Genomic DNA, 16,040 nt, shown 5'->3' with positions numbered 1-16,040 from the left:
ACTCAAATGTAGGAAAAAATGAAAAAACAAAACAAAACCCCAGTGTGCATGGGTAATTTGGAAGATATTCCAAAATAAGCAAGATTTGGTAAACATAAATAAAATAATTGTTATAAACAAAAAAATTATGTGCGTTTATGTTAATCAGTTTTCAGGTTTCAATTAGATTTTTTATTTATCTCAATAAATGAAATTCAAACATATACATAAAAGACATATGTATTCTTAAATTCTGAACACAAAGTGCAAATGGTTTGGCTATAGAAATGTTCTTTTTCACTGTGTAAAGCTTCATTATACTTTTTATTGTTTTTCAACCTAAGTAATTCTTTCAACTGACAAATCCTTACTAACCTTCTGTCACATGCCAGACACTGTTCTAGACACAGGGTAGACAGCACTGAACAAAACAAATGAATCCCTGCCATTATGGAGCTTCTATTCTACCAGGGGAGATAGACAAAAACCAGAAACAACTGGATAAATCATATGCTATCGGGTAAATGTTAAAGTGCTATAAAGAAAAAGAAAGCAAGTTGGCAGGGGTAGGGTCACAGAGTAACGGAGGCAGTGGAGTCTGCTGTTTCGCATGGGGCGGTCAGGGCCTCAGCTGGAAAATGGGGTCTAATAGCTCCTCCCACAATGGGCCCGTGTGAGGACAAAATGAACTAAGATGTGGAAAGTAGAACAGGACTGGCACTTATTCAAGGGTCAGAAAATATCAGGCTTGAACTCCCCTAACTGCCCAAGCTACAATAACCACCAACCACCTTATACTGTGTGGCCTGGGAGAGCCTGACCTCCCACCCTCTGTGGCTGCGCCCACCCAGGAGTACTGTCCCGACCCATGAGAACGCACCCTTCCTTCATGCCCAGCCTTGCTGGGACCGCCAAGCCATCACTGCCCGATCCTGTTACAACGGGTGGCTGTCGCTTTTGAACATCCAGGAGAAAACATCTAAGCCTGTTTCTCCTGCATGCTTCCCTTCCTAATAAAGGACAATTCTGGTTGCTCTGGTCAAAAACTTAGAGCTCCCCAGGACTGCTGGCTTCCTTGCTTGCTTTTTTAAAAAATTTTTTTAAATGTTTATTTTTGAGAGAGACAGAGACAGACAGTGTGAGTGGCAGGGGAGCAGAGAAAGAGAGAGACACAGAATCCGAAGCAGGCTCCAGGCTCTGAGCTGTCAGCACAGAGCCTGATGAGGGGCTCAAACCCACGAACTCTGAGATCATGACCTGAGCCGAAATCAGATGCTTAGCCCACTGAGCCACCCGAGCGTCCCTCACTTGCTTTCTTCACACACCTTCCAGCTATTCTTTCAAAATATAATTGATATCCAACCATCCACTGCCACCATCTGTTCTAGGCCATCATCATCTCCTGCCTGGGCTTGCAAGAACACCAAACTGGCCTCTTCTCTCTGCCCTTGCTTTCTTGGATCTATTTCCAGCCCTGCAGCCAGAGTGACCTTGTTGAAAGACAGGCAGATTACATTACTACTCTGTTCAAAACCCCCCCAAAAGCTTCCCATACCGTGTCTGTTAAGGCTCAAGTCATGCTAAGGGGTCCACCAAGTCCTACACCGCTGGTCCCTTCATTACCTGGTGTCTGACTTCATCCCTTATTTTTCTCTCCTTTTCCCTCCACACTCCAGGCACAATGACCCCCTCTCCATCCCTCAAACATGCTAGGCCCCTTGCCCTATTCCCCTTACCTGGAACACTCTTTCCTGAGATATCTGCATGCCTCCTCCCTCTCTCACTGCAGATCTTACCTAAATGTCACCTCAGTGAGGCCTTCCCGACTAGCCTATTTCAACATATTGCTTTTCCAAGGCTAACCCCAAACCCCTTCCCTGCTTATTTTTCTCCTTGCACTTACAACTCTGTAATATTGCATATATATTTCTTATGTCTTTATTGCCTGTCTCAATCACTCCATTAAAACTTAAGCTCCATGAGGGAAGGGCATTTTGCTGTTTTGTTTGACCACTATATATCTATCCCCAATGCCTTGATCCATGGCAGGCACACGATGATGAATGAATGAATGAATGAATGCAGTATTTTCTGTATTTCATGTGTCTCCACATTTAGATTATAAACTCCTTGAGGAAGTTTATGCCTTAAGGCAGCAATTTTCACATGTCTTGGCCTCAGGACCATTTAAACACTCTTAAAATCATTGCAGACCCAAAGACCTTTGGTTCACATGTTTCTTTCTATTGATACTTAATATATTAATTAAAACAGACATTTAAAACATATTTATTAATCCATTTTTAATTAAAACTTTTATTTTTTCCTTTAAAAATGTTAAACCCATTACATGTTAACATAAAATATTTTCATGAAAAACCACTATATTTCCCAAACAAAAACAATTGAGTGGAAAGAGTGGCATTGTTTTGCATTTTTGAAGTCTCTTTAATGCCTAGACTAACAGGGACAGCTGGATTCTCATATCTGCTTCTACATTCAATCTGTTGCGATGTTTTTCTGGCTGAAGTATATGAAGAACTTTGGGCTTCACAAAGATACGGATTTGGAAAAGACCTCACAACCTCTCTGAAAGAATCCTGGGGATTCCTGAGGTCCTCAGACCATGCTTTGAGAACCACTGCAATTAAGGATTTTTTTTGGCGTGTGAATGGTTTGTCAGTGTGGGTGCCCCCTGCAGCACCCAGCACAGTGTTGAGAGTATGGACATAATAACTTCTCAAGATAAGATGAAGACCCCATTGATTTTTCAAATCCCTTCCAGGATTTCCAGAAGGGGGAAGCCCAGCTGTGGATGGCCAGTTTTCATCTAACCCTCATTTGTCAGAACAGGTATGAATGAACTCTTATTGCTACCATTAAAATGCAGGAAAGGGCATGTTTTCTTGTAAGGGTTTGGGGTAAAGCTTGAGGATAGACTGTATTTTAAAAGTCAGCTTGTGAGTTATCACTTGCTGATGGATACAGACTACACTTTTCTTTTTCAGGGATTAAGTCCCTGCTCGATGTATTCCACTTTGTATTCTAGATGCCCCAAATAACAATTGTGTTTCTTCAAAACTAGCAAAGAAGTATGTTGTTTTTATTGTTCTTCCTCTCACATAGATTCTATTTAAACTGTGTAATTTTCTCAGAATAGATCTGTGGAGGCATATGATATTAAAACACACAACGCAGCACAGTTTTTAAAAAGACAGAGAAAGAACTCTGTATGCCCTTGGGCAAGTCTCCCTAAGCTTTCTCAGATGTAAAATAGGGATGATATTATGTGTCCTTCTTGCCTTCAAAACAGTTAAAAGAATCAAATAAGATAATATTTGGTAAAAACATTTTGGAAATTAAGAAGCATTCCACAAAGCAACAACAATAAGATCACAATAGAAAGGGAGATTATAACTTGTTTAAGAGGAAGGAATAAATGGCTCAGGAATCAGGCAGGATTGATTGATTGATTGATAAGAATGCTCAAGCACTAAGGCCAAATGAGAAAAAAGTCAATTACGTAATCCTGTGATTGATCAAAAGAAGCAGAAAACTCATTTTCAAATTACTGGTCCAAACACAGATTTGTCTTGGTAATGCAAAGTGAGACTTTGTTTTCAGTGCCAGAAGGTACTGTGCTACTGACATTCTTTTCCATTTCACAGGAAGCTGACATCCACTGCAAGCCGTGGTATGCCGGTGCCTGCGATCGAAAGTCTGCTGAAGAGGCTTTATACAGATCAAACAAGGTTTGACCATTTAAAAGACTTTTTTAATGTTTATTCATTTTTGAGAGAGAGAGAGAGAGAGAGAGGAGAGAGAAACAGAGCCCGAGCAGGGGAGGGGCAGAGAGAGAAGGAGACACAGAATCCGAAGCAGGTTCCAGGCTCCAAGCTGTCAGCACAGAGCTGGACGTGGGGCTCGAACTCACAAACCATGAGATCATGACCTGAGCTGAAGTCAGATGCTTAACCCACTGAGCCACCCAGGTGCCCCAGGTGTGACCATTTTTAAATCCCATATTCTGTTCCCAGTCTACTATAGGCACAGCTGTCATCCCAATAATTCGCTGACCAAATAATTGCAGCGATTATAGATGCAGGGATCTTTTTTATTTACTTATTCAAGAGCCATTGCCATCCCCTCCTGTCTTTCAAGCATCTCCCTCTTTGTTCCTACATCTTATTTCTATTTGTCCTTCCTTTGCAAGGATCCATAGGCCCCACTGCTCTCCAAACAGTGGGAGAGAAGGCTGCAGGGGCAGATCTCTGTAAGGCTTGCTCCTACATGAGATCCATTCAGGAGTGAGAAGTAACAGTCTATTTTGGATCAATGCATGGGTTAAAAGATCAAGGTCAAGGTGGCAGAAAGTACCTGGAAGTAAATTTTTAGAGAGTCCAAGGCAAATCATGTAGGAAACACTAGGAGCAGTTAGTTTAGAAAATCCAAAATTAAAGTGCCACCTTTCCTTTTCTTGCTCTTTCCTTCTTCCATTTCTTTCTTTTTTTTTTTTTCACTTGCACCTACTTTGTCAGAATATATGACATTTACATACTGGTTTTTGCTACCTTTGCTCTAGTCCTACCTCTACAATTAAATATATTAAATGCTTTCCATTCATCCCTTTGCTGGCTGGCTTTCCAGTTATCTCTTTTTGTTTGACAAATCTCACCTTGTAGTAGATTCTCAGGAAGGACTATGTTTACATTATTCCCTGAGTTCTTGCACATTCAAAGCTGTTTTTTTTATAACCTGATAACCTGGAGGATACCTTGACAGCTTATAAAAACCCTTGTCTTGAGTTTTGAAAGTGTTGCTCCATTGTATTGTCTTGTTTTTTTTTTTTTAAGTTTATTTATTTTCTTTTTTGAGACAGAGAGAGAGAGCACACACATACACACACAGAGGGGAGGAGCAGAAAGGAGAGACAGAATCCTAAGTAGGCTCCATGCATCAGCACAGAGCCCAATGTGGGGCTCGAACTTGTGATCCGTGAGATCATGAACTGAGCTGAGACCAAGAGTCAGACGCTTAACCAACCGAGCCACCCTGGTGCCCCACCTTGTTTTATAGGATGTTTTTGAGAAGTCCATTGCTAATGTTATTTTCTTACCCTTATGTGTGATTTCATATTTTAGTCTGAAGGCTCTGCAGACCTTTTGTTTTTAAAATCTAATAGTTTTCTAGAATGTGTCTCTGAGTTGATTTTCAGGTCAATTTTTTCAGATAGATGGAACCCCTTTCTATATATAGATTTAAGTTTTCTCTTATTTCCAATAAATTTATTTTTCCAATAAAATTCCAGTCTTAAACAGTAGTTCTCTTCTATTGTTTTGTTTTTCTCTTCAAGACTCAAATTACATGCATTTTGGGCCTTTTTTGTCTTTCTTCCATTTTAACCACTCTGACCCTATTGTATTTCTTCTTCTTCTTCTTCTTTTAAATCTCCTTTTTTGTTGTTTTGTGTCTTGGTTGCTTCCATGCCTTCCTTTACTCATTTATCGTATCTTCATTTAAAGGTATTGTCCCTTGGGCATCTTGTAATTTCTTCATTTCTGACCCAGATTTGCCTTTCTCTTCAGTTTCCTTCCTGAGTTTGATGAACTCTTGTTGCATTTCTTCCTTCTGCTTTTTGTCCATTTTTTGTTCAAAATTTTTGAATTTCTGATATAGAATATTTACTTTTTAAGTTTTTAAATTATGTATTCGTTTTAAGTAATCTCTACACCCAACATGTGGCTCAAACTCACGACCCCAAGATTAAGAGTTTCATGCTCTACTGCCAGACAGACACCCCTAGAATATTTTATAAAATATTTAATTAATTTGGTATGTTGTGTTACAGTTTTTTCTGCTTCAGTATAAGTTTTGGGGAAGAGAATTCTCATCACATCAAATGTTTTGATTCCCAATTTCTGCTTTCTTCTCATAGTACTTTTAAATGGAATTTGTTTCATATTTCTTTTAGTCATAGGTAACTTGTAGACATGGTTCCTAGTTCAAGAGTGCCCTTTTTATTTAATCTTAATCTAAAGATTAAACATTTCTAAATCTATAAATATAACATCTTATTTCATGCATCAAAAAGCTGGCATTGACCTCACTCCGGATTTTCTGTAAGTATATATTTTACTGAAGTATTTTCTTGGAAAATAATAAACTATAATCAATGATGAAAATCACATAGCTCAATAATTACATTTTGAATATAATGTAGGTATGAACTGATTAATAACCTGTGAAAACATAAATATACTCACCGTAATCATGTTTTTCTTTTAATAAACAGGATGGATCATTTCTTATTCGGAAAAGCTCCGGCCATGATTCCAAACAGCCATATACACTAGTTGTATTCTTTAATAAGCGAGTATATAATATCCCTGTGCGATTTATCGAAGCAACAAAGCAGTATGCTTTGGGCAGGAAGAAAAATGGTGAAGAGGTCAGTAACATCTCTTTTAATCCAACTCTATAACTATGTATTGAACACAATGATGTCATAGTGTGTTAGGTGCTAGAAATGAAGAGAAAGGATGCAAGGGCACTCGGTGTGAGGCTTGCATACATGTCATAAAAAGAGTACAAGATAAAATACTGTGTTCAGGCAGCATAATCTACAGAAGACAGGAGGATAGACTTGCATGATGTAAAGGCTGCACTTAGTCCCTTTATCCTGTTACTTAGTGGACTCAGTCTGATTCAGTATTTTGGTTCAGAGGAATATAGAAATCAAAGTTGAAATGTCAAGTAGAATTAATGTTGTAAGAATGAAGGTCAGTGTCCAAAGCTCCTAAGTCAAGAACTAGGATCTCAATTCAAATACCAAAGCAGATGACCAAGGGGGCACCTGGGTGGCTCAGTCGCTTGAGCATCCGACTTTGACTCAGGTCATGATCTCACGGTTCGTGAGTTCGAGCCCCATGTCGGGCTCTGTACTGACCGCTTGGAGCCTGGAGCCTGCTTCGGATTCTGTGTCTCCCTCTCTCTCTGCCCCTCCTCCACTCATGCTCTGTCTCTCTCTCAAAAATAAATAAACATTAAGAAAAATGTAAAAGTAGATGACCAAGGAAGGATCAGAAGAGATGCAGAAACTTGTGTTGATACATTAGATTCCCATGGACCCGGATGAGCTTTTGGGCCTGCAGCAAGAGAAAAGCATTACAGTAGGTCTTGAGTACTAACCAAATTTAAAGTCCAACCCCTCTTTAATCTAGACTAAACTCAATGTTTACCATACCTCTGCTTAGCCAGTTTGTTTTTATAAGTGAGCCCTGAAATATGGGCTGGAATAATCCATAAATGGTCAGAAAGGGAGTGAAACTTGTACTGGCCTGGAGTAATGGGTTGAATTTGAGTAGCTAAAATGAAAGTTAAAGATGAGAAGGAAAAAAATGGAAAGAACAATCTAAGCAGAGGAAATAGCATTTAAAAATTCAAGTTAAGAAATATTTATTTTCAATACTCCTTCAGAAACAACTATACCCATTCTGAACCCAGCAGTTGTTAGAAAGCATCTGAATTGTTAGAAATTGTCATAATTGTCATCTTCTCCACTAGATGAGGCCACGGACTAAACTAGGTCTTGCTCATCTCTGTATTTCCAGAATCACAGAAGAATAGCTGACTTTAGTGGATATTTGATATATACTTATTAAATGATGAATTTATTTGTTGATTGATTACAGGCAGGAGAGTAGCATTTGTAAAACAAACCGATAAGGTCTTCTGTCAATAAATATATTCTTTATTTTGCTTTTTTTTAATTATAAAAAATTCATATCTTAAAATTTACCATATTAGTCATTTTTAAGTGTGTAGTTTAGTAATGTTAAATATATTTGCAATGTTGTAAAACAGATCTCCAGAGCTTTTAATCTTGCATATTTGAAATTCTATGTTCATTGAAAACAACTCCCCTTTACCACTTTCCCCCAGTCCTTGGCAATTATCATTCTACTTTCTATTTCTATGAATTTGACTGCTTTAGATACCTAATATAAGCAGGATCATAGAATATTTGTCCTTTTGTGACTGACTTATTCCATGTAGCATTATATCCTCAAGGTTTATCCATGCTGTGCAGTACATGACAAGATTTCTTTCCATTTTGAGGCTGCATAGTATTCCATTATATTGTATACCACATTGTGTTTATCCGTTCATCTGTTGATGGACCTTTGGCTATTGTTGATGGCTCTCATAAATAGTTCTTCTATGAACATGGGCATGAAAATGTCTTTGAGACCCTGCTTTCAGTTCTTCTAAGTATATATCCAGAAGTGGGATTGCTGGATCATATGGTAGTTCTATTTTAAAATTTTTGAGGAGCCTCCATATTGTTTTCTGTAGTGATTACCTCATTTTACAATCCTACCAACAGTGCACAAGGGCTCCAACTTTTCCACATGCCTCCCAAACACGTGAAATTTTCTGGGATTTTTAAATAGTAGTTATCTTAATGGGTGAGAGGTGATATCTTACTGGGGTTTTGATTTGAATTTCTCTGGTGATTAGTGATTTTGAGCATCTTTTCATTTGTATATCATCTCTAAAGAAATGTCTATTCAAGTCCTTTGCCCATTTTTAAGTTGGGTTATTTGATCTTTTGGTTTTGTGTTGTGGGAGTTCTTTATATATTCTAAGTTTTAAACCATTGTCAGATAGGTGATTTGCAAATATTTTCCCCCATTCTATGGACTGCCGTTTCACTCTTTTGATTGTGACCATTGATGAACAGAAGTTTTTAAACTTAATGTAGTCATATTTGTCTATTTTTGGTTTTGTTGCCTGCGGTTTTTGGTGCCATATTCAAGAAATCATTGCCAAATACAATTTCATGAAAATTTTCCCCTGTTTTCTTCTAGGAGTTTTATAGTTTGGGGTTTTATTTTGCCTTTAATAAGGTCTCAGATAATCAGAAAATGCAAAAAGTCCTGAAACTGAAGACACAAAACATAGATCAAGACCAAACTTGGGTTTTAAAATATAGATTGCATTATCATTTAAAACCAGTTAAATCTTTCTCCCTCTTCTCTGATCCTCCCCTGTTCATGCTCGCTCTCTCTCTCTGTCTCAAAAATAAATAAATGTTAAAAAAAAAATTTTTTTTAAAAAGGGGGGGGCACCTGTGTGGCTCGGTCGGTTAAGCGTCTGACTTCGGCTCAGGTCATGATCTCGCGGTCTGTGGGTTCGAGCCCCGCGTCGGGCTCTGTGCCGACAGCTCAGAGCCTGGAGCCTGTTTCAGATTCTGTGTCTCCCTCTTTCTCTGACCCTCCCCTGTTCATGCTCTCTCTCTGTCTCAAAATAAATAAATGTTAAAAAAAAATTTTTTTAATAAAACCAGTTAAATTTTAACAGAACTGTCTGCTTTTTCCTACTCAGAAAAAAACGTCATTCTCACTGAAACCTTTATCTGACAAATCTTTCAAAATAGATGCTCTTCAGTAGGAATCATTGGTAGCAGATGATGGTGATCCTAGTAGGGCAGAGTGACTTTGGATGGATGGTTTCATTCTAAAGCCTCCCCAGGCCATGGTCCAATACTTCTTTAAGAGGGTTAAGGGTAGGTGAGGGAGCTGTCCTGTTTAGAACTCCTGAAACTCTCTCATATATTTTGAACTCTCAGAGGGACTCTGGACTCTCTTGTCCTGCTAAGGAAACTCTGGTAAATAGTGATTCCTTTTGGCTTAAAGAGTCTTTATCACTATCACTCCCTACATATCCACCCTATAGATACCAAAAAAAGAAAAGAAAAAAAAAAAAAGAAAAGAAAAAAGAAATAAAAGGGAAAAAAAGCATATTATTATAATGGTATCTGGAAGTGCTGGCAGAGTCCATTAAAACTCTTAAGTTATCTACAATAAAAAGGTTATTTCTCCCATATACTGGACATCTTAATGGAAAATTAAAACTTTGGTTACATGATGTCAACCATGTGGATATTGTGAAAAGTCTGTTTGCCTGTATTTGCGTAGAAAAAGAAACCAATTGATTAACTGTTCAACTACTTTATGCAGTTGTTTTGGCATTATATAGATACAGTATTGAGTAATTTTATAGCTTTGATATCTATTTGCTTTATTTTATGGACCATGGGATTTTGAGTTATCAGTTTGTTTTTCTGTCCATGTATGAATATCTCAAAAACAATGAATTACTATAGACAAAAGAAAAAAGAAAAAAAAAGAGCACTGAAGGGAAATTGCAACTAAGTTATGCTCAATTCTACATCCAATATGTTTCAACTCTCAACTCTGCTCCCTACTTCACACATTTCAACTCACCTCAACTCCATATTTCAAACATTTCAAATGCCCAAACACTCCAACAAAGAAATACTCAAAAATATTCAGGGACTAGAATGACAGACTGAGATGTTTGCGTAGTTATAGCAACTCTCTCCTGTGTTTGCTGGGTTCAGAACACTTTTGCTTGGAATCCACTTAAAAGAGATTGTGCTATTCCATTTCCTGGTTCTTTCATCCATCAATTTAACTTCCAACTGCATTCAATTTAACAACATGCTATGCCAAGCAAACAGAATGAATATCATTGATTTCATTGGCGATTGACAAAGAGCTGAGTGATTGAAGAGAAAGCTAAGAAATAAAAACTGAAGATACTTGAAGGTCCCTGTCTCTTACCTCTCCTCCCTGACCTAATATTCAGATAGCCAATTATCTAAAAGACAACTGGTATTTCATTTGAAAAAGTTGACCAGTATTCTGAATACTTTATTCAATACATAGATATTTAGAAGGTATTCAAATAACTAAAAAACTTTTAATTCTGGATGTTTGTCTTTATATTAAAAATTAAAATACAATAAAATCAATTGGTAATAGTTGCTAAATTTATGGCAGTGTGACAAAACAATAACTACTTTTTTGAAAATGACTCTAAATGCATTTATTTATGATTGTGAGCTCATAGCACTTTTTTATAATCAATGCATTTCATTTCCTGTTCTGTGTTATATTTATTTTGCGTTCCTTTCAACTATTGATAATTTTCCAGAAGAACATTTTAAAATCCATAGACAATAGGAATTAACATTTGGGAAAATAAATATGTATGGCAAGAACTTGGCATGGATTACATTATTAATTACCTCTAAATTAATTATTAATTAGCTCTGGGAGCTAGAGCAGAAATGGAAATATGAGAATTTGTAAAGCTTCTCTACTCAAAAAGGAAAACAAAGTAAAACAAGCATAGATTAATCTGGAAAATAATTCTTCTGACACCAAATTCTAGGGTTAATTTATTACATCAGTCCTTATATCTAAGATTTATGCAATGTAACAGATAGTCTATGTTTTGTAAAAATGTAGAGAAACTCAGTGTATGACAGTTTTATACTTGTTACCAAATAAAAAACTATTAAAATATTGCATCATAACTCAATGAAGTAATTTCTCTAAGGGGTTCCACTAATTTAGGCTGCCAGTGTTTTTAGTGTTACCGAATATAAGAAAGGCCAGAGTCTGCCACCTCAAGTGTTCCACCCTTTGTTAAATTAGACTTTTTTGGGTAGAATGTCTGCTGAGACCTAGTAACTTTGACTAACTTGAGAAAGTGGGAGAAGATGGGAGGAGCAGAGCTCTAAGTTAATGTGAATTCCAATGTTTAATTCATTTATGTTTTCTTGCTCTAGTACTTTGGAAGTGTTGCTGAAATTATCAAGAATCATCAACATAGGCCTCTGGTTCTTATCGACAATCAGAATAATACAAAAGATTGGACAAGATTGAAATATGCAGTTAAAGTTTCATAGATTTCTTGAAAAAGGTCAACATCATTGCTTCAGACATTTTCCTTATTTCTACTTTTGAGAAAAAGCCCCAAAACTTCATATTTTGGATTATGAACCATCCACTAATAAGATAGAAGATGGAGGCAGCTATTGAGGTGGTCACCCATATCTTTATAAGAAGCTCACGCGGACTTGTTCTACTGTCTGACCTGATGAACTGTGAATATTTGGTGAGGTTGCGTTATCATGCTACTAAAATTCTCTAAATAAATGTCTTTATTTAAAAGAAACAGGTGTAAAGTCTTTTTAGTCATGTAAGAAAATAACACTCTATTTTCAAAATAAGAAAATAATAGTCTTGGATTAAAACAGGGCTGCTGGAAATTTGGGCCACCACAACGGTCACTGGTACACTACTGTAATGCCTACTGCCAATGCTTGACAATTATGTCTTGGTTGAACTTTTAATGTGTAGAAAATACGATATAGATAATGTACAATATTTATAAGTGCAAATTAAGGGGGATGTAATATTCCTTTTTGTGAGTGCTCCCAACCATGGGAGATGTATACAGATATGAACTTTCTAGAAGTTCTTGTCCATGATTAGGTTGTTAGCTTTGGTCTACCCTCTTTGATTATACCCTCTTTGATCTGCATGTCTATTAAATGGACCCCTAAGCTTGATTTGAGATTCCAAGTGGGGTGAGAGCAAAACTAGACTAAAAGCCTAGGGAAACATCGCACAGAACAAGGGCAGAAAAGCAGACATTGATGAACACTAAGGAATAAAATAGATACCATTATGAACAGTCACATCCAAGGCCTTAGATCATCCCAGAAATGTAATATATTTTGTCATATCAAAGCTTTTTATTCTACTACATACTTTTTAGGCAGCACTTAAATGATAAGGCAGCTAATTAAGATAAATCTAATAAATTAAGTGAGGAATACACTTGATCACTGAATAAGACAGCAACCTCTGAAAAGATTTTGAAAGGTTAGAAGGCAATATTTCAGAGTAACACACAGACTCATTTGTAAAGATAACTGTATTTTTTTAATGTCATATGCTTTCATATAATAGCATTTTTAGCTGTCATAATGGGTTGAATTGTCCCCCCCCCCAAAAATACGTTGAAATCCTATCCCTAAATGTACCTCAAAATATGACCTAAAGAGGTATTTACAGATGTAGTCAAATTAAGATGAGGCTATTAGGGTGGGCCCCAATCCACCTGTCCTTATACAAAGGTGGAATTCACAGACCCAGACATGCACAGAGAGAAGACTATATGAAGAGATGCCCAGGGAGAATGCCATGTGGACACACCAGAGGACTGGAGTGATACATCTACAAGCCTAGGAGTGCTGAAGATTGCCAGTAAGCCCCCAGGAGATAGGAAGAGGCAAGGAAAGATTCCCCCAAGGGTTTCAGACGGAACGTGACCAAGCTGACACCTTGATTTCAGATTTCTAGCCCTCCAGAACTGGGAGACAATGAATATCTGTTTTATTTCTTTTAAGTCACCCAATTTGTAGTACTTTCTTATGGTAGTCCTAGGAAACAATCTATACACATTTTTGACAATAAAATCAAATATAAATGGGCTTTGGAAATTTTACTTGGAAAGGTTTTTTTTCTCCTTTTAGGAAAACAATAGAATCATTTAGAATGTTAGCAGAGATAATTCACAATTTAAAGAAAACTGGATTTATCTTTTGTAAAACAAATCATCCATTTGTAGTGTGAAGTATGAGGTTTCTGTTTTAGTTTTCCTCAGTGTTATATGGAATGCTTTTCTACTTAAGTAAATGTTCACTAATTCCTTCTGCTACCACGATGATCCTGGCTCCACAACATCCTCTTCTGATCCGCCCCCACTCTGTTCCCCCAGGTAGCCTATTCCAGCCAGGTGAAGGAGCATAGCCATGAGATCATCCTAATCCAGTCGACTGATACTCAGCACTGCTAGGGTAGGTTTCTTGGAGCAGAGACTGGGAGAATTTCTGGGAGCTAAGCCAGTCTCTGCTGAGGATCCACTTCTCTCCAAAGCTGGAGAAACACTCAATCCAAGACAGCAATCTTTCCCCCTTCCACCTGTTACAAGAGCACACTGCAGGACGGCCGTACCTACTTCTCTAGAACCCTCCTGCACCGGTGGTATAGGCTACTCTATGAGACTAGAAAAGTTTCAAGAGATCTCAAAGGCCGTATCTGTGATTTCCAGTGCTCGACAAACAAGTGGTTTTGCATAGGGAGATTTTCAGGCAAACCAGGCGGTGGAATAAAAGCCACCGGTCAAGGAGAAGAACATTGTATAGCAGCTCAAGGAAACAAACCACTAGAGTTCCTGTTTTGTGTTTCAAGGATGTTGCAAAGTCCACTGCAGCTGAAGTAGGAGGAGGACTGTTTGTATATTCAAATGGACAACAGAGATGGGAAGCATAGGCCTGTGGCCATGAGGAGCCTGAAGTATGCTCTAACCAGTCATCCAGGTCAGTGGTTCAGACACCTCGCACTCTGGGAGCTAAACCGCTCCCACTGCAGCTGTGACAAACTTGCCTACACGGGAATGAATCCCAGAGAACAGAATGTAGAGATGTAAATGAGACATGAGGCCACATGAGACATGATCTTAAAGCCAGACTGAACTTCTGTCCTTCAAAATGGACTTAAGATGCCATATGATAGACTATTTCTAGGCAGGGTTGCAAGGAAATCACTAAAAACCTGTCTCCCAGCAAGGTTAGTTGTACCAAATGCCCTTGGCACTTAGCAGCTGTGTCTAACCATGAAGTGGGGTGATATTGGCTTCAGAGTTAGCTCTGGGTGCCCCCGTCCTACCACTTACCAGTATGTTATCAGGTATGTGTCTTACCATTCTAAGCCTCAGTTTCTACATTGTAAAACAGCATCTTTTTGGTAATGGTACAAGAACTAAGATAAGCTAATATATGTTTAATACCTGGCATTTAGTTGTGCCTAATAAATATTAATTTCTAGTCCCCTAACCAAAGTCTCCTTTGCAGAAATAAAATGTAGACAATCCTTCAAATAAACTGACCTATTAAGTATCTTTGGGCATTTAATAATTTTAATTTTGTCTCAAGAAATTCCCAAATATTTCTTTATGCCCATGGTGATTAATCTTGTAGTTATTACAAAATTCTTCGAGAATTTGATGAGAGGCATGGGTCTTTGCCCCCAGGGAAATATGCATTTATGGGGACACACAAACTTTAATCAAATTTCATGAGATCCATGGGCCCCTAGGGCCTGTCAATGGACCATGGGTACAAAGATCCAAGGCTAAGGACCTTGCCCTACATCTTAAAATGTGAAGCATCAAGAGGGATATACTATTCTACTAACAACCTGAGCGATGTAACTCTCCCATGAGCCAAGAAGCAGGATACTACTATGGCTTAATGCAGGGGCTTGAGAGTGAGTTGCTTCAATCTCTGCTTGTAATCCATGCTCCACCAATAATACAGTGTGTGAACTTGGGCAAGTTCCGTGTCTTGGTGTCCTCATTTGTAAAATGGAGATGATAATGCAACCTACCTTATGAGTTTGTTAAATGAGTGAACTAAATGTTGTAAAAGTTGAAAGTGTTCATTATTATTCTTTCACTCAACCAGCCAACATTCACTGAGTCTGCTGTATGTCTGTCAGTATGCATGTCAGACACATGGAATGCACAAATAATCTCAAGACCTTGAAGGCAACCAAATAGCCACTTCAAGTATCTTTTGAAATTGGAGTCATCGTTTTATAAAAATATCAAATAGAACTTTTATCCAGGATGATAAATGCACTTAAAATAATGGCAGACAATTAGAATAACCCTGGAGAGAAAATCATGTAAGTAAAATAAAAGTCCCTACTTAAAAGCACTTGCCTGTTACCTCCAATGTATTGTCTCCCCCTTTTTCCCCCTAGACAAACGCAGAACTTTAAAACTTTATCTGTTATGGGGCACCTGGGTTGCTCAGTCGGTTAAGCGGCTGACTTCAGCTCAGGTTATGATCTCACAGTCCGTGAGTCTGAGCCCCGCACTGGGCTCTGGGCGGACATCTCGGAGCCTGGAGCCTGCTTCGGATTCTGTGTCTCCCACTCTCTCTGCCCCTCCCCAACTCATGCTCTGTCTCTCAAAAATGAATAAATGTTAAAAAAAAAATGAAATTTTACCTGTTATCTTTTTCTTACCTATACATGGGCCACTTAGGCCTATGTCTTAATCTTGCTGGTTCTGTCCTTTACTAGCCGTGTAATCTTGAACAAAGTACTCAA

The 16,040-nt window shown here is 38.0% G+C and overlaps 1 protein-coding gene across 2 annotated transcripts in view; it reads left to right on the top strand.

The window, feature by feature from the left end:
• BLNK (B cell linker) overlaps positions 1-12,030 on the top strand; it is a 75,277-nt gene extending 63,247 nt beyond the window's left edge. For both annotated transcript variants that reach the window (XM_027062725.2, XM_027062726.2), the window contains 4 exons: positions 2,765-2,832; positions 3,648-3,731; positions 6,272-6,427; positions 11,642-12,030. In XM_027062725.2, coding sequence (XP_026918526.1) covers positions 2,765-2,832; positions 3,648-3,731; positions 6,272-6,427; positions 11,642-11,761 — 428 coding nt within the window. In that variant the 3' untranslated portion in view covers positions 11,762-12,030. The remainder of the gene's footprint in view (positions 1-2,764; positions 2,833-3,647; positions 3,732-6,271; positions 6,428-11,641) is intronic.
• The last annotated feature ends 4,010 nt before the right edge of the window (positions 12,031-16,040 follow it).

This window comes from Acinonyx jubatus, chromosome D2, assembly GCF_027475565.1.
Source record: "Acinonyx jubatus isolate Ajub_Pintada_27869175 chromosome D2, VMU_Ajub_asm_v1.0, whole genome shotgun sequence".
In the NCBI taxonomy this organism is placed as follows: Eukaryota; Metazoa; Chordata; class Mammalia; order Carnivora; family Felidae; genus Acinonyx; species Acinonyx jubatus.
Note: the sequence above shows the minus strand (reverse complement) of the source record. Positions and strands in the feature narration are given on the sequence as shown.